Raw genomic sequence first — 20,946 nt, 5'->3', positions numbered from 1 at the left:
CCGGCGTAGCCGTGTGACACCCAGATGGCCCACCTGCCCTGATGCAGTCACTGTGCTCCCCCCTCGGGAAACCTGTGGGAGTGGGAGGGAGAGAGCCAGCCCACCGCCCAGTGCGCGGAGCCGTCTTCTGACCTCCGGGGCCAGGAGCCTTCCTGGCGGCTCCTCACAGCCTCTGCTCCCCCAACCCGCCGCTTCCATCCGCCGAGAGAAAAAGGGGCCTGGCACGTGCTCTCTCCACGTTCATTTTTATTTAAGACTCGGAAACACAGGCATCATAGTTTGTCATCACTGTCAGTTCTTCCAAACTCACACGCTGACATTTGTGTTTAACAAAAACATTTGTGTGTGTGTGAATTGTGCAAAGTACAAAGAGTTTCTCGGTCAGCTGAGCTCACGGTACATGCGCCTGACCTTGACTTCCCGAGGCGGCTGGGGCCGGTGCCTGTGGCCCCGGGAGGCGCTTGCACCCCACCAGCCTCCCTGGGTTCCTCCTGCTCACCTGGTGCCATCTAAGGCCCTCAGCCCCGCTGTGGCCTGGGCGGGCCCGTGCCAACTTGGCTCCCACTGACCCTGCTCACTGGTGGCCGCAGGGTTTGTCCTGAGCTCCTCAAAGCAAATCACCTTGGCTGCCGAGAGGGTCCTCCACAAGTAAAATGGGTACATTACTGGGGCAGGTTGGAAGACGAAAGTTTCAAACAAGGGATTGGTTTCATCCTGGTAGCCACCGTGTGTGCGTCCTTAGAGACAAGATGGCCCAAGGAAAGGGGCTGAGTCTGCGCCCGCTCCTCTCCGTGGGCCAACTCTTCATGAAGGTGATGGTTTTGACTCAATTAAAATACACTGTGGAGGGGCTGCTCATGCATTTCCCCTGCTCTCTGGCAGCCTGGGGCTTGCTCCTGGGGACGCCCGAGAAAGGATGCTCCTGCCACCGGCTGGGCCAAGCGCTAACGTGGACTTTCCTTATTCTTCCTAAGACTGTAACAGAACCCACCCGAGGGGACCACCCGAGGTCTGCCTAAGATGCCTGGACCACCTGCCCCAACTCTCAACTCCGAAGGCGGTGGGGTCCAAGCTCAAGGGGCTAAGCTTCTGACCACATTTCAACCAGTTAGCACCGTGTGGGTAGTGGCTGGGAGAGAAAAGGAAGTCTGAATTAGTCTATTCTGGAACTTGGTAGCTGCCCTCATTAAAAAAAATCCTGATTACTGGGGCTTTGAGTTTACTCTGGCTTCCCTGGAGAACAAGTGTATCACTCAGCATGTTCATCCATGCATGTTTTCAGTGACGAGGGATTTAATCATGCATATGCTATTTGTGCATGTTAGGCAACTAATTTGGTAACTAATGGCTAATAGATACTGGCTCGTCTTGATTAACCAGCTTCCGATGGTTAAACCAGATTTTTTTCTTTGTTTTCAAAACGAGTTTCTTAAACCTATTGTCATTTGGAATGAAAAAAGGAATTTTCCTCCAAGCATGACCTCATGAGGATGGTGGCCACCTGGCAGTCACATATAGCCAAGTCACATCCTCAGATTGGAACTCTGAAAATTAGCATTTCATATTTCAAAGGCATCAAGTCAGACGAGAGACTCTTTCTGGAATTCGTGGCATCCCTGAAAACCAGGAAGACCTTCTGTTACCCAGGACTAATTTATTCAGCCTAATTTAAGCCTGAGTGGTTTCTGAAAAACATATGTAGAGAGGAGTTACAAACTGTGACACTGAAACGGTAAAAAATAGTATTCCTAAGGTGTGACTCTCTGAGAATAAAATCGCCTTGCGCCAGGGCTCTTTGATTCAGTTTTCGTGGGGAGGGAGCTGTCTTGCTAATGAATGCGCTTCCTTCCAGCCTCACTCCACTGAAGACTCCTCATCAACGCCGTCCAGTCCTCTTCCCCTGCTCCCCTTGGCAGTCCTCCACTAGATTTGATCCTCCACCTGCAGCGACACATTGCTCCTCTTTATTGTACCTCTAAGTCTCCAGTAGATGAAGCCTTGCCCTGCCCAGTAAGGGAGTAGTTCTTTATTTAAAAAAGCAAAAAGAAGAAGGAAAAAAAAAAAACCCTTAATAATGCGGTGCATTTGAATTGTGGCAAAAACTGTACATTTAGAGAGCAAGAAATCATATTTTGACAATGCTAATTGCAGTCGTTCTCTCTGAAGCAAGAACTAAAGAAAAATCCCGCCTTCCTGGGCTGGGGTAGACCTGCAGTGTTCTCTTTACTGTCACATAAAAGGCGATTACAATGACCCTTCCTCGAAACGTTTCCAATCCTTGGATAATAATTATCTCTGTCGAAACAGAGCATGGGGTTTTGGGAAAGGTTTAAAGAAACTGGCTTTTTCCAAAGTCTCCCCCCACCACCTAAATGGATTCTCTCTTACCCCATGGAGCACTAGCCAATGTTTTGAGGTTAAGGACAGGGACTTCTCAGACTTCTCCAAAAGTTATGTGGTAAGTATAAGAATTCTGCCTGTTTGATGTCCCCTCAGCTTTTCCTCTCAAGGTCAACCAAGTCACTACTAGTTTTACAAAAAAGGCAGCACCAGATGTATGAAAAAATAGGCAATGTTGGACCCATTAGAAATATATAAAGTTGAACAGCTTTATATTTAAAAAGATAGGCTGTAAGAAAGAAGCAATGGAGAGGGACAGTGGTGGCAAAAACAAGATTGTTGCTTATAAGATTGGCAGGAGACAAAGCCAACTAGGATTCTGGTCCGTAACCCCCGCAAGAGCTGTGTGGTCAGCTTTTCAAGGGGCTCCCGGGGGCCCGACCCCCAGACCCTTCTGGTAAGGCGCCTCTCGTTTGTGAGCACTCTTGCAGAGTGACCAGGCGGCAGGTTCTTGAGGTATATCGAGAGGGTGACGCAGCAGTTTGGATGCCCCACTTGAACCCCAGGCCAGGCCTGTGAAGGCCTTCTCCAAACTCCTTCCAGCCCCAGACAGAAGGTTCCAACGCCCCCAGCAGCCCTCCCACCACTTTCCATTCCATCTTGCATAGGCAGCAAATAACAACACTGCAGCTCGACAATCAGTCACAGCAATAATTCGACTTTCATCATCATCATCGTCTTTTTTAAAAGATATTTTCTTGACAGTTTGCACCGAGGGAGTTGGCCTCTCACTGGAGAGCAGCCTCCCAAGTGTGTGCTCTGGGCTGGGGATCGCGGGCGGAAGGCACTACCCTGACACCCATCCCGGCCGCCCACCCTGGGCCAGGGCACCCCGAGTTCCGGGAACCCAGCGTCCACCCCCCCACCGGAGGCCTAGGAAGGGCCTGGGGCCCTCGGCGTGGCCTCCCCTCCCTCTCCTTGTGCCTGGAGCTTCTCTGGGGAGGGCCTCCCTGGTGAGCGGGGTGTCTGGGAGACAGCGAGTCCTCAGAAGTTCTCGACGAAGCTGCCCGGGAAGAGGCCCGTCCGGCCGTTCCTCTGCAGGGTCCCCTTGTACCAGCCGTCCTCTCGCTTCTTGTGCACGAACACAATGTCGCCTTCCTTCAGCTCGATCTCTGCCTCGCTCTGAGGCGGGTAGGAGACCACCACGCGGTACCTGCGGAGAAACCAGACGCCACAGTGGGGAACCCCGGCCTGAGGCCTCAGAAGGGCTGCGGGGCCCCCTGGGCCTGGCGGCAGGTGGCGGAAGGAACGTGGCGGTGTTCCGTGGCCGAGGGACCGGCTCAGGGACTGCGCGTGCCTCCTGGCTCGCTCGCTCCTCTTCCTCGTGCTCTCCTCTCTAGTATAAACTGTAACTCTGGGCTGCTTGTCCCACTGACAATTTTTAGAATTTATTTTCCTTTCTTTTAAAACTTTCCACTTTTAATTTATACCTTGAAACATTTGTAAATCTATTTTTTATTAAAAAAATAAAAACATTCCCATGGGTGTGTGTTTAGACTCGAGCTGCTGGAATGGAATGTGACACTCTCCCCGCCGGCAGCCCTCGCAGGAGGACGACAGCCGCTTCAGTCCCCAGGCCGTGGGGCTGAGCGCAGGGCCACACGCGAGGACGGCTCAGAGGTGTCTTGGTTCTGTCACGTCCTGGGCTCCTTGTCTTGACCTCTCTAAGGTCAGTGTCTTTGTCTCGGAAACAGCGGCCTCCCCGTCTGCCTAGTCTTTGACGTGTTGGGGGTAAAAAGGCCATGATTTTAAAATATGCCCCTCCAAATGATAAAATATTGCAACGTTCGCCCGTGAACCTAAGGCCGCCTCCTCAACGAGGTTTAATTTGTTGTACGTCTCCTGCTCACGTTCCCACCCAACCTCAGCCCTCCCGGCAGCCTCTGAGACCTCTTTACTGCCCCTGTTTCCAGGGAAATATTTACATAAAAATCTAGCCAAGAGATTCACCTGTAAAGACTCGCCCTGTGCCATGGCCTCTGCCTCCTGGGTGACTTTGTGGGGGGGCGGTGGTCAGGCCTGAGTTCTCAGGGCAGGAGCCCAGGCCGCCGGCCCCTCCCAGCTGGGGGCTGGCCTGCACCCCCCTGCCCCCGCCAGGGCCCAGCCGATGGGGCCTCCAGCTTTCTCCCAGGTTCTGAGACAGGGGTCGGCCTCCCTGGCTGGCACCTCACAGTCATACAGGGGCCGCCTGACTAGCACTTGGCGGTGGCGGGTAGGACGCTGGCCAGCGCACCTGCCACGAGGCCACCTGAAGTGCCACGCTCTGCTACCCGCCCACACACCGAACCTGCGAGCCTCAGATGAAGGGGGGGAGGCGCAAAGAGAGGCTGTGCTCTCCCTGCGGAACACCCCAAGGGGTACGCCAGCAGGGACTCTGGAGCCCCTCGTCATGTGGCCCAGCCCGACAGGAACTGCCCCAGGCCCCTCTTCCCCGTCAGCCAGCTGACTTCACTGTCGCCCTCTAGTCCTTTCGGAACCCCACTAGGGCGGATGACTGCCTGGACGCCTAAGACAGTCGTGCGGGAAGAGCTGTCCTGTCTATGGACTCCAGATGCATCCAAATCGGCAGGGTGGGGCTGTTAACTGGTCAGCCGCTGATCTCACCTCTGAACTGGCTCTAGCTGCCAGCCACCAAGGAAAGGCTCTTGCCATAGACACCCATTTTGCCCAGAGCCTGCGGACATGTCCCATGCCTGCTTGCTGGATTGGGTGCTGCGCTCGAGGCTACTGAGGAAAGAATGTTGAAAAGAAGCCCCTGCCAGAGTCCATCCACCGAGTCCTCCTGGGACCCCCTCCAGCCCCATGGCTCTAAATACCACCTACGTTGATGACCCCCAAGTTATCTCCCCATCCCTGGATTGCAGCACTGGCCTCTAACAGGCTTCCTTGTCCCACTGTGGTCTCTTCTCAACTCAGCAGCCAGAGGGATGCCTTAAAAACCCAAGCCAGATCTCTCCTCTGCGCAGAACTCTCCAGGGGTTTCCCACCTCGGTCAGCGTCCAAGCCACATTCAGGAGACAGTGTCTGAGGTCCCGTTACCTCTCTGGCCACGCCTCCTGCCACACCCCAGCCCTCCCTGCTGTGCCTCCGGCATGCTGCTCCTAGACTGCACCTGCTGTTCCCGCTGCCTGCAATTGCTGGAACGCTCTCTCCTGGAAATACACGGTGCACTCCCTCCCCGCGTTGAGTCTGCTCCAGTGTCCGCAGCCCTGCCTGCCTTTCCCCAGGGCACTCGCACCTTTAACACACTGTCTCTACCACCTTTGGAGAGCATCTGTGGCTCCACACTGGACTGTGAGCTACATGACAGCAAGAATTGTTGCAGTTAGCTCATTGTTGTATCCCCGTGCCTAGAACAGAACCTGGATGCAGTAGTTGCTCAGTAAATAGCTGTTGGGTTCCTTCATTGTTGGATGAATGAGTGAGGGAAGCCTGGAGGCCTTGAGGTGGCTTGTTGGGTTGGAGAGGGACAGCTGCTGGGGAGAAGCTGGCAGCAGCCGCCGCATGAGTGCCAGCCAGGGCCAGAGGCTTCTGTGGGCAGGGGGCGGGAGTGGAGGTGGGAGGTGGGCCTGAGGCTGGGCAGCAGATTTAGAGGAAACTGCAGCTCCACCATTAATCTCCTAATTAACATCTCCTCCCCGGCCCTGGCTTCTCTGTTCCCTGGTGTGCCCCATCCACGAAAGGCCATGGGTCATCTTGCTCCTTGGCTAATACAGCTGAGTGACCCTCCCGTGGGCAAAGGCATCTAGTAGGAGCTGAAGTGTGCACAGTGGGCTCCGTGCGAGACTAGGGCATCACGCTGCCATCTGTCCTGCAGCACCTGTGCCTGGGGCCCGAGGTTCCCGGGTACCTGGGGGTGCAGGGAGAGGTGCAGATGTGCCCCGTGGCTGCACCCTAGCTCTCAGGCCTGCAGGCCACGGCCTCCCACACCCGGGCCCACAGGGGCTCTGGGGGGCTCTGCTTGTTTCACTGACCGGCTAGTTCTGCAAACTTTGGCGGGGGAGGGCGGATCTGAATTCTCAACTTACAAAGATTTATTTATTTTATCCTCTTGGCCCCTCCCAACTCTCTCTCAGGTCTGAGGCTACTCAGTCTTCTTCCCCTTTCCACCGTCTTCTGAAGAAAGCTGCGCACACTCTTTGATGGAGTGAAGGCTGCCTGAGAACAGGGGAGGACCTCAGAGGCTGCGGGCCTGACTTAAGCCTCCTTCCCTCAGCTTCTCAGCCTCGACAGGACTTCCTCTCCTGGACTTCCTCCCCTGGCGATGCCCAGGCTGAGCGGCCCACAGCCTGGGGCTGGGGGAAGATGGGAAATCCTCTCTCCCTCGTCTTCCTTGGGCTGCCGGCTGACTGGGAGAGGGCCTGTGCCTGGCGCCCTGCCTCGGCGCCCGAGGCCCGTGGCCGCCCAAACGGCCCTGCAGTGAGTCCCCTGGGTGCCCTGGCGGTGCCCCCGAGGCCCGTGACTGCTCAAACGGTCCTGCAGTGAGTCCCTTGGGTGCCCTGGCAGTGCCCCCGGCCCTGCAGTAGGTCCTCTGGGTGCCCCGGCAGCGCCCCCGGCCCTGCAGTGGGTCCCCTGGGTGCCCCAGCGGCGTGCTCTCCTGCGGGCTCCCAACACCTTCTGAACATGGAACCTCTGACCTGACAGGTTTTGGTCTTTGAGAAACCAGGGAGCTATAAATAAATACATAAATACACACAAGGGGACCCTCAGCCAGCACTTCTCCAAGTGTCCCCCGGACATCAGGCCCCTGAGATGGACTCCTGGGCTCCATCTGGACCCGCCTGTTAAGACCCCTGGTGGCCGGCGCCAGGGGACGCGTCTTCCCAACAGGGTCGGTGGGTGAGCGCCGTGCACACTGGCATTCCAGGGTCAACGCTCTAGGGGAGGCAGACTTTGGAGCTCTCTCAGCCTGGCCTGCTGCCTGGCCTGGGGGTGCCTGGCCCTGCCTGGGTTGGCACAGATGGCCATGGGTCTGTGCTCAGAGAAGATGCACGGATGGAGAGCACTCAGGCCCAGGGTGCAGGGCGCTGCCATCCAGGGGCCACACAGACCCCCACTTGCTCCCCAGGCAAGGGCAGGGAGGGCAGAAAGGAAGGTGGCTCCTGCGGCTCACTTTGTGGATGTGGCCCCCTCGCACCGTGGGGTTCTCTTTCTCCCAAGGGAGCAGAGCTAGCCTGGGTGCTGGTCTCGAAACTCTCCTAACTGCCTGGGAATGTCCGCAGGTGCCAAATGATTGGGCCAGTTTCCATCTGCCGGAGCCCGGCAAGGTGGTACTCCACGCCCCAAACCGCCCCGCTCCGGGCTTTCAGGAATGTTGCGGAGGGGCAGTAGAGTGTGGCTGCAGCCCTCCTCCCAGCCCAGCTTCTCTGCACACTGCTGCCTGCTGGCCCCCGCGGGGGAAGGACAGATGGATGCCGGGACGCAGCAAATGGGCTGATGAAATCAGGCAGCTCGGCACCCAAATGCAGCACTGACACCCTGCGCATTTCACTTCTCTGGCTAGTCCCTCTGGAATCCAAGGCTGTGAGTGTGTGTGTGGATGTGTCACAAAAATCCGTGCCTCTCCTACCTGTGGCTCTGAGAGAAACAACAAAAAATCTCTGTTGCCATTTCCCCAACGCCTCTCAAACATCTGCCTCCTTCTCTCACTTTCCCAAGGAAGAAAAGAAGGCAGAGGGTGAGATTTCTCAGACTCTGAACACTAGTTTTTGGCTTTTGCCTCACTGCCAGATGCAAAACAAACAAGCAGCTTTAAAAATGTAATTTGTTAGGGGGGGAAAAAAAGTAATTTGGTGCTTCTGAGCAATTCAATGATTTAATGAGTCCAGATGGATGTGGGCTGAATTTATACAAGACAAGTGTTTAATGTTTCAGTCCAGATTATTCCAAGACTCTGGGTTATTCTTTCTGTTGCATGAAAGTAATTAATATTGCCCATTATAGACATAAAGGGCCATATGAAGAGTTGAGGACTGCAGCTACTCCGGTGTCATGACTGTGGCATCTTAAATCAATTAGAGGCGCTGCCCTGCTGAGTATAATTAAGGTTATGCTGATTATAGCTCATTTTCAGTCGTAAGGCTCAAGGAATCAAAATGCTCAAAATCAGGATGGATTCTTGTTGCTGCATATTGCAATTAGCCATGAGGTTTGGACTGTCCTCTCCTCTTTCTGGGTCATTTGTTTCCTTCTCCGTAGTCAGGCTTCTTGGTAAACTTGCTTCAGCATTGTTGAGGATGAACGCCCACTGAGTTGGGGGAGTGTGAAAATTACAGAACAGTGGTCCCTGGGAACTTGGAAATGGCAAAGAGAAGTCTAGACTCTGGATGCTAAATTTTAATATCAACATGTGTATATTAGTTTCCTATTGCTTCTGTAACAAATTGCTATGAACTTAGTGGCGCAGGACAACAGACTCATCATCTCACAGGTTTGAGGGTTAGAAGTCTGCCACGGGTCTCACTGAGCTAAAAATCAAGGTCAGCAGGCTCCTTCTGGAGGCTCTTGGGGAGAATCTCTTTCGTTGCCTTTTCTAGTATCTAGAGGCCACTGGCATTCCTGGGCTTGTGGCCCCTTCCTCTGTCTCCTAAGCCAGCAGGGGGGGTGCCGAGTCCTTCTCACGTCACTTCGCCCTGACTTCCTCTCCTGCCTCCTTCTTCTGCTTTAAAGGACACTGGTGATGATACTGTGCCCCTCTGGATAACCCAGTGTAATCCCCCTATGTCAGCGGATTAGCCACCTTAATTCCATCTGCAGCCTCCATTCCCCTTTGCCATGGAAAGTAACAGAGTCACCGGTTTCAGGGATGAGGGTGTGGGCATCTTGGGGGCCATCATTCCACCTACATCATGGATCAAATCCTAACGAGGCTGAGTGACTCCCAGGACAGCAAGGCTGAGATGAGCCGCCTCGCTGTGTGGACAGACGGTAAGAAGACTTGCCAACCAAAAGGGGTACGGGACTTGCCAGGAAGCAATGGGATAACGATGATTTACTGTGCACGCGTAACTCTCCAGGTCTTAATCTAGGGGTTTTGCAAATAGTTATGCACATCAGGTAGGGATTATGATGTCCATTTTGTATGTGTGACAACTGGGACTCCAAGAAATGATGAAACTTGTTGGGGTGAAATGGCTAAGTGGCAGGTGAACCTGCTCTAAGCCACTCTGCAATATTGCCAAGAGGTAGATGAGCCAGGACGGAGGGGTCCAGAGCACGGGGTGGGAGGGGCTGGCTCTGCACCAGACCTGACCAGGGTGGCTGTGTCTGTGTTGGGGAGATGGGGCCATTAGCCAGCTTTAACCTGAAGCAGGTGACATCCGCTTCCCATTGCTATACCCTTTAGTATCAGTTCCCCAAACAATTTTCAAAAATCTGACTTCCTTGTAAATTGTCCATAGGGCAAGAATATGCTCAGATGACCCAGAGGTCAAGTCCTCTTGACAGGGCGTGATAACTGGCACTCCTGTTTTATACATCAGCCTCGTGAGCTTGGTTCATCCCAGCCTCCCTCTGCGAGACGGCGTACTTCCAGCAAGCTGCCCGGGCAGGGCGTCCGTGCTTGCAGGCTGACGGCCAGGCCCCAGCCTCTGGGATTTCCCTGGGTACGCGCCCCCAGCAGCCTCCCATGACATCCCTCCGCTGTTCCTTCACCCTAACTTCCTCGTCAAGCGGCTAGGACAGCAGCTGCCCGGTGTCTTCCCAAATCTTCAAGACAGAAGCCACTGGGGTCTGTATACACGAGACGCTCAAGAAATGCAGGTGGTGCTACGTCTGGGACCCAGTCCACTGCAGGGCTCCTCCTTAGCACCCATTAGGTGGTGGAAACCTGGAGTTTCATGGCCCCGATCCCGCCCTCCCAGCCGCTGCCCACTTCCAAAATTACAAGGCGAGCCTGGCGCACAGCAGGCCCTCCATCAGAGTTTGGCAAGCGAGGGACTGTGCGGGGCCTGGTCAGCAGGCATTCTTGCCTCTGCAAGGCAGCAGAATCACAGCTGCTGCCCCTCCTCCAGCTGCGAAGTTTTATTCACAAGCCCCCAGGGCCAGGGTCCAGAGCTTTCTGGAGTTGTGGCCGCATGGAAGAGTAAGCGTTTCCATTGGGACATCCTCGGCTCCCACCTGCGGGCTCCCCGGAGCACAGTGTACGGGCGGCAAAGGCTGGGGGGAGACGGCCTTTCTGAGGCTCATTAGGAAGTAGTTTGGTTTTAGGCTGTTTTTGAAAATCTTCTCATTAATGAGGCTCTGCTGCGTGCTTGGGGACAGGCGGGTGCCAAGAGTCTCCGGGTGGCTCTAGGCTTTTCTGAGTACAATAACACCCTGGCTAGACGGGATATTCAGGGAAGGGGAGCAAAATCTGTACCTTCCAGTGGATCACAGACTTCTGTTTAAGGCACTTTATCGAGGTCTTTGGAAGTTATGTCTTTGAAGGTAAGGTCGGTGGGTGTGGGGAGAACAGAAACTTGGGGAAGCCTGTTGTTCTCACGAGCCAGCAGTCTGACTCCGCATGGCCCGTGGAGGGGGGCCAGGACACAAGTTCAGAAAGCCAGGCAGCTGGACCTCGGAGGGAAGAAGGTTCTGATGTTGTCGAGTCGTCTGAAATTGGAGGAGGCTCCGTCGGGAAAGGAAGTGGAGGCAGAGAGTGGGGTGTGGGAGTGGGTGTGGGAAAACCCGGTATCCGGGGGAACGCGCTCGGGTGGAGGCTCTTCACTGTACTTAGTGATGATTGGACCAAGGAGGCAGCTGTACATGGGACCGATGGGGTCGTAATCAGCTTTGGAGGATCTGGAAGCAGGTGCAGCTGCAGTGATATCCTGGCAGGGCGGTGACACTTTCCATACTATTTTCACATTGAAGGTTTCTGGGGTGGCTGCTGACTGCACAACCCCCACAGAATGGGGGGGGAGGCTTAAGAGCTTGAGCTCCGTGGCTGGGCCATGCTGGGTTCCAGCCTTGCTCTGCCATGAACTACCTGTGTGAGCTTGTATGAGTTACTTCACCTTTTACTAAGCCTCAGTTTCCTCATCTATAAAATGGGATAGTAGGAGAACTGAACTCATACGGTTCTTGGGAGGCACTTGAAAAAGAGCTGGGCACACAGGGCGGGCAGACACCCGGCTGGCATGGGGTGCGTTTACGCCAAATGTTGATTGTTCTGTGTCCCCCCACCCCGCCAGAGCACCCGAGGACTGTTAGCTGTTATTAATCCAGGCTCAAATACAGACTTACATTTTTAACTCACTGCTTATCAGGAGCCTATGCCTGCTGGCCCCACACCTGTGCCTCCATCACCCTGGAGAGGGATTAGTTTTCCGTGGGCAGTGGCCCGATTTCAATGCTGTCTGCTAGGCCCAGCACTGAGGTCAGCCATCCAGGCCAGGGGTCAGCCTGCGGACGAATGTGCATGGCCTGAGAGCAAAGGATGTTCTTACATTTTTAAATGTTGGGGGAAAAAATCAAAAGAAGATCGCATGACACATGAAAAGTCCATGAGCTCCAAATGTCAGCGTCCACAAATCAAGTTTTGTTGGAACAGCCCCACCCCCGCGCCATCTCGGGCCCTTCCGGCTGTTGACAACGGCAGGGCGTTGAGTCGCCACAGGAACTGGCCCTCCCAGCGTCAAGCGTTCACCGTCTGGCCCTTCACAGGGAAGGTCTGCCGACCCCTGATGTGGAGGGAGCTTCGACTAGGCCCCTTCCTCCATGTGGCCCTGGGGACGGTGGCCGAGGGTGGCGCCTGCTCAGCGTGGCAGGGGCCTTCTCCGACGGCCCCACAAGCTGACAGGGAGCGGAGAGCTGAGACCACGGGAGGCGCCGGCCGTCAGGAGAGGGGCTTGGCCGGTTCAAGGCTTCCAACAGAAACGACAGAACTGTTTCCTCAGGAGATTGTTAATGTTCTATTATTCAGTGTTTTCAAGGTGAAGGAACTTCAGAACGTATTTTCCCATAACCGTAACTTGACAACCACGGCGTCTCTCCATACTGCCTGCCAGCCTTGACCTAAGAGCTCTTTTAGGACCCAAACCACAGATCAGGGAACGAGCTCTCCGACCCCTGGTAAAAACCCTTCCCCGCCCGCGGTCTCCTGATGGGCGAGGACAGTCAGGCTCTGCAGCTCAGGGACCTCGGCAGCCACCTCCCCTCTCTTGGACCGTCTCTTGATTCGTAAAACTCTAGGTTGAACCAGAGGAAATCACTGTTCTTGGTCAAAAATGGATCCACAGGGGCAATTTCATAACGTTCACCTAAGGGACAACATATTCCTGAAGCCTCTTTAGAGATAACATTTTATAACTGGAGATGTTTGAGTGGGCTGAGGCTCAAGAAAATCCACTCTTGGGGTGGGACATATACTCCCACCGGGACACAGCCCAGGGGGCTGCTTTGTAGTTCCCACAGCCAACCGACAGTCATGGATTGAGGGGAGTACAGGTTGTCTTCACTTCCTGCACTCACGCTATGGGGGCTCAGGGTCGCACAGCTTCTGATCCATTTTCTGGTGAATCCCTTGCAATCTGAAACTAAGGCGGCAGCAGGATTCAGAAAACAAGAAATGCTCTGGTTTCCAAACTCATCGGCTAAAGCTGGATGCTCGGTATGCAAACTCAGGAACAGAATGGATTTAAATAGCAAGGAATATTTTGCAAACTTAATCCTCAGAGACGTTCCACGGCTGTGAGCCCCGTTGTCCCTGTTCCCCGAAGGTGGCCTCCACGACTGCAGAGACCAACCCCTGCAACCCTGTCCCAGAGGACACCTGCCCCCACCCCTTCCTCCTTACCTCTCTCTGGGCAGGGGCTTGGGCTCGGGGCGGATAGCAGCCAGGGTCAGAGGGGCTTGCCTAGAAGGGGACAAGGAGAAGTTCAGATCCAAGGAGCCCGTCTTCCTGTGCAGCGGCTCCATCCCCATCGCACCCTGCATCTCGCTCTCGATCGGGCAGGACCCTGCCCTCCCGTGGCTGGACAGCGAGGAGAGTTCGGGCCCCATGGCGCCCTGGAGTGAGGTGTCCACTGCCACTTGGGAGTCGTGGGTTGGAGAGACTGACGGCGGGGAGCGTGACTTCTTTTTGGTGGATGCCCCAGCGAGAAGTTTCAGCAGCCCGCTCTTCTTCTCCTTCTGGAAAGACACACAAAATTGAGACCAAATAGGTTAAGGCTTCCCAATTCCAATGCTGTGAGTGAGACTGGGTAAGCAGAGTCCTGTTTGAAAACTTTAAAAATAATCTTGTAAAGAGAGTTAGAGGAACACAACAAAGCTAAGCTGAAGCTTAGCTGTTTTCCTTCCTTCCCCTAAACCTGGCCGAGGGGTCCAGAGCAAGAGTCACGAGGCCCGTGGGGCAGGAGAGCTGCCCAGGGGTGGGAGCTGGGCCAACGCCTTCTCGAGGATGCAGCGCTGGGCCCCACCTCGCAGGACCTGGCCCCAGCCTGGCCACCGGGTTTTGCTGTGTCCAAGGAACCAAGAATCAATATGATCTGGTTTCTCCTCACCCAGGTTTTCTATGTGGACTTTGCAGGACTGAGGATGTGCCTCCTTCACGTTGTTCCTGCCTGGACTTCATAGGAATTTGGGGACCATGGGTGGGGCCCCTGGTCTTTTGGGGAACAGGCCCTTCACCCAACTCTGGCCTGATATCAAGTTTCTCTTTCGAAGGGGTTGGCGGGGGCCTGCTATCCTTGCTGACTTTGGATCTGAGGGCACCATTTTGCTCTTTACTGGACACTCCAGTTTCCTACTTATTGCTCGAGAATCCCTGTCTCACTTCCTGTTAGCGTCAAACATGTTTAAAAGAAAATCTCAGGGCTATGCAGCCCGGGATTGCTTATTCCTGGGAGAGCCTCCTGAGATAAGCTCCACTTACCTCCTGGGTTAACAGAGCTAAAGCCCCTGTGTCCCTGGGCGCCAGGTGCATTTGGAAACGCTGGGCAGCATTTTATGTAAGCTTTGCTCTGCACAAAAGAATTTGTACCACACAGGAAATTCTGCCACGTGAGCGTGAGCACGTGGGTTTGTGTGTGCACGCATCTCACACCTTCCCGGGGAGAATACTTTGCAGATGAGGGAGGAGCGCTTATCCCTGAGCAGAGGGCAGCGCTTGACCAAGAGATAGCCTCACCAGGAGGTCACCAGCTCCTCCAGGCCCCCTGCCAAGAGTTCTCGTGAGCACCCTCGGGCTCCGGGGTGCTAACCCCCGACCCCAACCCCCGAGAGCAGCGGAGGGCCAAGGGGTCCACCGCTCCTTGGTGCACTCTGCCTGAATTGTCTCACTGGGCAAATTCCTGGTTCAGCTCCTTCACCCAGGCAAGCAGCTTCCCTAGAAGGGAAACGGCTAACACGGGATGTGCCAACGTTCAGGCTGAGGTCAGTCACATAAAAAACCCATGAAATAAGGGAAGGAATCTGCCCTGACAATCACGAGGCTGAGGCTGCCTCAACAGCATCCGAAAGCCACTGCCAGTCCTCAAAGCGGATTCCCCTTCCCACCCACCCCCAAAGGGACCCTCTGCAGGGGGACAACCTGCTCCAGACCCTTCTGCTGCTTGTCACAGATGCATAGCACTCGCTGGGCTCCAGAGGAGCCTCTTCTGATTGAGGCTGATTTTATGCCGAAACAGAGCGGACACTCAACGAGGAGTTGGTGAGGCTGAGGGGCCCGGCGAGGGCCAGGAAACCAAGCCGAGATGGGTGACACAGGCAGCGTCCTTGGTGACTTGCTGCCAAAAATTCTGTCTGCTCTGAATTCTAGGCATGATTATGAATGAACAGGGATCTCATCCTTTTCTTCTCTCAGCAGGGGAGAGTGTTAAAATATTGCCCATCAGGAAGTGGACTTGGCCCAGTGGTTAGGGCGTCCGCCTACCACATGGGAGGTCCGCGGTGCAAACCCCGGGCCTCCTTGACCTGTGTGGAGCTGGCCCACGCGCAGTGCTGATGCACGCAAGGAGTGCTTTGCCACGCAGGGGGACACCCCTGCGTAGGGGAGCCCCATGTGCAAGGAGTGCGCCCCATAAGGAGAGCTGCCCAAGAATGGCACCACACACACAGAGAGCTGATGCAGCAAGGTGACGCAGCAGAAAGAGACACAGATTTCCAGGCCACTGACAAGAATAGAAGCAGACACAGAAGAACACAAAGTGAATGGACACAGAGAACTGGGGGGCGAGGGGGAAGAGGAGAGAAATAAAAATAAATAAAATAAAATCTTAAATAAATAAATAATAAATGCAATTAAAAAAAATATTACCCATTGATACTCCAAGAACTTAAATTCTATATGTGGGAGAAAAATAGCTGTATTCATTTGAGGCTGGGCCGCAGATGTGAGCGTGTCTGTGTATGTGTGAAAGAGAAAGAAGGGGTGGTTTTATATCACTGCGTTTGCCCCAGGATTTGGACATTTGCATGGCTTTCCTGGAATTTAGTTTTTCTTGTTTGGTGAGGTTAAGTGGCAGGGGCCAGGATGTAAGATGAGGGCAGTGTACGGAAGTCTGAAACTGTAGCTGCTGGGTCCCCGGTGGCTCCCAAGAGACTGCTTTGGACTCGTCTGACCTTGGGGTGACTAGAGAGAAGGTTCCTTCTTCCTGCCTCTCCCAGTCCAGGACGCTGCTCTCCCAGCCAGTCGTGACTGCCTGGAATTCCCGGTCCTGTTCCGGCCACTACTGGGGGGTTGGGGATGGGGTCCGTGGCATTGGGTCCTCCTTAAAAGGCAAATATCTGAGCGTGTGCATCCCCTTAAGCCAAACCATTAACACCAGTCTGAGCAGATCCACCTGCTTTTCTCTGCCCCGAGCACGGATGTGAACAGAAGGGATGGACGCAGATGTCTTACATCTGGCCCACGATGAAGAAGGGCTGGCTTGGGGGAGGAGGGGTGGGCAGGGCAGCTCCAGGGCGACCCTGCCTGTTTCATCCTCCCAGGCTCAGCCCTGCCCTGACAACTGCAAGGGAGACCAGCTTGGGGCCCGTCAGAGGGACTTCGGCGACTCCGCCAGCAGGGGGCACCATGCAGCTGGCGCAGAGGCTCCTCCACAGCTGGGGCTCCCGAGGCTCCCCAGCGACAGCAGGGGGGGTAGCGGGGGGGGGGGGGGTGTCAGGCTCCTCAGGGCGACGCTCTCCACACGAGAGCCATGAGGCGGGGAGGGTACATTCAGAGTGGGCCCGAGAGACGGCCTCTCCCTGCGGCCCTCCGGGTGACGTGGAAGAGGGCTCTGCTCCATGAATCAAGAGACGCTGCAGCGACCAACACCCCAGCACCGCTGGAGCGACTATCAGAAAGGCAGCAGCTACCAAGTGAGGACTCTGTCAGTTACAGTAAAATAGACCCGGGGAGCTGAGTACCCCCAAACTTCCAATCCTTTCGTCGTCTGTGTGTGTCTGTAAATAAACCTACACGCGCAACTGAAAGCATGAAAACGGCTCTGCCAACCTGCCAGGTGGCCCTGAGGGGAGGGGACACCGTGCAGCCTGCCACCCCTGAGGGGCGGCTCCTGAGGGCCGGGCCCGGTTCTGTGCAGCCCACGAGGGAGGCAGCAGCTGGCCTCGGCCCCAGGTGCTGTTTGGGGGAGCCTCCCAGACTTCAGAGGGTGTAGCCCCAAGACATTCCTTGGCTGGCAAACACGGAGGGGACGCCGCAGCTGCGAGGCTCGGGTCCAGCCCCCGGCTCCTCTGGGGGCCCCGTCACTGCAGCACTCCGGGCAGCAGGGCCGGGGAAATCTTGTTCAAGATAAGTCAACCGAGCTCCACACGCCCAGGGAAGGAGGTGTGTCCCCCACCTCCCGCGAGGGGCTCTGGCAAGTGTCCAGGTTAAATGATCTCCGTCCGGGCGAGTATTTTTAAAGCGTCAATCACCCTCACCCTTCTCTACGAGAACTGGCTCTACTACATTCATTAATTCTCAGCTACATTAAAAGTCTAGTGTCCCCAGACCCCTGGCTATACATTAAACATAAATGGAAGAAGATCTAATTAAGACATACCCAGATCTGCCTCTTGGAGATTCTGGAGCTGAAAACGTGGTACTTCCTCAGAGCTTCCAGCAGGTTAAAAAGGAGAGGCAAGTCACCAGGGCCTGGAAGCCGGAGAAAGGCCCACCTCCTTTGCCAGTCCAGGCGTCTGAACTCCAGCACGGGTGTTGCCGCCTGCTTTCCTGAATGCGTTTTCTCCAGGCGCTGGGCCCATCTGGGACAGGGTGGGCCTCTCCTACTCTAGGCTCTGTGCACCTGCTGATGAGGACGTTCTGGGGTGATTCTGGGGGCAGGAGTATGAGGGGGGCACAACCCTGTGCATTTGGTCTATGTCGGGGCCACGTGACTCTGATCAAAGCTTTTCAGTAACCATGGCGAACTTCCTCCCTCCTCCGATCCCCCTTCAACAACGGTGACCGAACATCCCTCTACCGTGCATTGTCCTAGGCCCTGGAGGTTGTGCGGGGAAATAGGAAATACACCCGGAACAGTCCGTTAGAAAACCGTCAGCTTTTACTTTTAACATGGCGGAGGTGTAAAGTACAGAGTTTCCCAGTTTCCTTTCACCACACGACCCTTCTTGGTGGAGCAACTGCAGGGATCGCACTACAGGGAATGGTGGAGTAGTGGTGAGAAAGGACAAGAGGAAACGATGGCAACCCCACGACCGGGTGGGAGCTGGGTCAGGCTGGGGACTGGGCCAGGTGAAGGCAGCGCTGATCACCAGGGCGTTCTGAAGGATGCAACGACAAGGACTGCCGAAGGCTGACCCCGGGGCTTCCTGGGGGAGCGTGGGCTGAGAACCCCCTGCCCGGATGGTCAGCCTGCCCGCGGGTGGCTTCTGTGCTCGCACCCAGGAGGCCTGGCTTGCCAGCAAGGCTTCTCAACTGGCGACAGTTGTGCCCCCACCCCCACTGCAGGGGACCTTTGGCACTGTCTGAAGATGTCTTTGGTTGTCACAACCTCTCTCTGTCCAATGCCTAGTCCTCCTTTCCCCCCAGCCTGGATTAGGTGCATTTTCATTCCCATCTAGTGTTTCCCCCTGGAAGATGAGCTTTGGGGTGGGGCAGGGGCCACGTTCTTTTATTCGCTGCAGTATCCCCATTGCTTAGCATGGGCAGAGAGCAGAGCAGGCGCTCAACACGTATTGTTCAAGCAAATGAAATTCTAAGTGAAAGCTCTCCTGTCCCCTGACGGTGGCAGAGAATAGACTTGATCAGCAAACGCTCGCTTGCCGGCACCCTGGACCCTACGCTGGGATAGAAGGTACCATGGAATAGAGGGAACACAGAACCCCCAAGTCAATTTTTTCACTTCTCAATCATCTTACCATGGGATCACGGAGAATATTTGCAGTCAAGTTTCAACTGCAGCTGTTTATTTTGGGAAGAGGTGGGGTGGGTGGGTAAATGTGGGGAGAATTTTCCCGTTTCAGTGTTCCATCATCATTTTCTTAATTTGACATTGGCAAACACCGATATATATCATGGCTGGAAAATCCTCTCCAAAACATTTTCCTTCCAGGATGGAATTCTGCTAACGCCTTAAGCGTCCAATTATTACCAATTCCTACGGAATGTGGTGTCCTAGCAAGCATCATGTACCGGGAATTCGTGGAGTATTTATGTGGACGTTCCAGCACTTCCTCTGGTAGCCGTCCCTCATAGTGCAGTTCAGAACTAGGTACTGGGCATTCTAGTGTGGGAGGAAGGCCCACTGACTGGGTATGGGGGCAATACCATGGGAGGATAACAGGTGTCAGAGGACACAATTTATGGTTGATCTGGGCTGAAAGTTTATGAAAGATGAATTCGCTGGAGGTTCCTTTGGGACTTGGGACTAAATGAGTGACTTCCATTAACCCAGCGAGATGGGTTCACTGTTATATTTGAGGGGCGAGGTCACTGTTTTCCTACACGAGTCTTCCAGCCAGCATTCCACTGTCTCCATCTGCAGCTTAAATTCTGCTCTGCGGGCATGGATCCCTTTCTGTCCCAATGATCCCTCTGAGTGGCCAAAGTCCAATCATTCCAGCCTGCTGGGTGGACCCAAGCAGAGCTGTCTGAACTGCTGGGGACAGAATTCCTCCCTCACTTTGCCAAGTCCTGTGTCAGGAGGACACAGAGAATGATGTACTCGGCCTCCACCCAAGAGGGGTGACAGGGCTGCTGCCACCCCCCGGGGTGTCCCCTCCTCTAGGAAGTCTCCCCCCCCCCGCCCAAGGCCTTGAACCCCACCCCTGTGCTGGCATCCCCCTTCCTCAGTCACAGCACTTGTCACTCTGGGTTATAGTGTCTGTGATGGTGGCTGCGCGGCACGAGGGAAAGCCGGGCACGGTGGTGGGAAGGCCTGGCTTTGAGTCCCAGTTGCACTACTCGCTGGCAGCGGCGGCTGCTTCCCACCCTGGCTTCCCTTCTGCACACCTGGAAGGGCACTGTATGTCCCACAGAGTTATGATGACAAACGGAAAAGCACTTTCTAAAACTATGGCTGCGTCTCACATTTATTAGGCAGTTGGGGTGCTGTTTTGAGGACGTGACTCCCCTACTTATCTTTGGATAGTAAATATTTTGCAAAATACCTGGGACCCAGTTATCTCCCAGAATGTTTCTTGTTAAACTAATTAAATGAGCCCCACATCCAAGAAACCCTACTTGCCACCACAAATCTGTGTCTCACTCTTAACACTTCCTTTTACCTTGGAGGGCGCACGGGCTAATGCAGGGGTTCCCAAACTTTTGTGTACAAACAACCAATCAGGGAATTCAGTCAAATGTAAGAATTTGGGCTGTACCCTCAGATTCTGATTTAGCAAGTCTGAAACAGGGACAAAAAAGTGATCATGACTCAGAATGCAGACATTGACAGATTCAAAGCCAAGAGTCATCTGTGCAATCCGGTAAGTGATTTAAGATGACCGCAAGTGACAAACAGACACAGAGAAGGGACTGGCTTCTTGGGGGGTTGGTAAAAGAAAGACACTGAAGTTCACTGAGCACCTACTCTGTGCCACAGCACAGGGTACATGGTTGAGTTTGAAGGCAGTTGCTTTTCCAACTTGAATGTGCAAGGAAATCATGTGAGTTTGGTTGAAATGCAGATTCTGATTCTGTGGGTCTGGGCAGGCCAAGAATCTGCCCGTCTAACCAGCTCCCACGTGGTGCTGCTCCTACACAGACTGCACTTGGGCACCAGGTGCTGTCGGATGTGTAGGAACTCAACAGGCAGGGAAGGGCATTTCAGGCAGAGGAAACTGCATGAGCAAGGGGCTGGAGGCATGAATTGAGGGAAATCCGAAAGTTCCAGCTTTTAAGATACATACCAACATCTGCCAGGCTCTCAGCACATCCATGGAACATTTTCAATGTTAGAAGAACAAGAGCTTAGGAGTTTTATTAACACACGTATACATGTAAACACACATGTACTCAGATGTATACATTTACGCATACACCCTTAAAGTTATACTGGAAAAGAAATTATCCTCTGGAAATCTAATATCAAAAAGAGATACTTGAGAAGTTCATTCATATTGTACTTAGTATAGGAATACTGTAAACCATTATACAAATGGTAAAATAATTGTGTA

At 54.4% G+C, this 20,946-nt stretch overlaps 1 protein-coding gene across 1 annotated transcript in view; it reads right to left on the bottom strand.

Annotated features, from left to right (window-relative positions):
• Positions 1-233: 233 nt before the first annotated feature.
• Positions 234-20,946, bottom strand: part of SH3RF3 (SH3 domain containing ring finger 3) — a 403,194-nt gene continuing 382,481 nt past the window's right edge. The window contains exons 9-10 of the mRNA XM_058278324.2: positions 13,178-13,512; positions 234-3,553 (exon numbers count right to left, since the gene is read on the bottom strand). Coding sequence (XP_058134307.1) covers positions 3,385-3,553; positions 13,178-13,512 — 504 coding nt within the window. The 3' untranslated portion in view covers positions 234-3,384. The remainder of the gene's footprint in view (positions 3,554-13,177; positions 13,513-20,946) is intronic.

This window comes from Dasypus novemcinctus, chromosome 17 (assembly GCF_030445035.2).
Source record: "Dasypus novemcinctus isolate mDasNov1 chromosome 17, mDasNov1.1.hap2, whole genome shotgun sequence".
Lineage (NCBI taxonomy): Eukaryota > Metazoa > Chordata > Mammalia > Cingulata > Dasypodidae > Dasypus > Dasypus novemcinctus.
The sequence above is the reverse complement of the archived record's forward strand: the minus strand, read 5'-3'. Positions and strand labels throughout refer to the sequence as shown.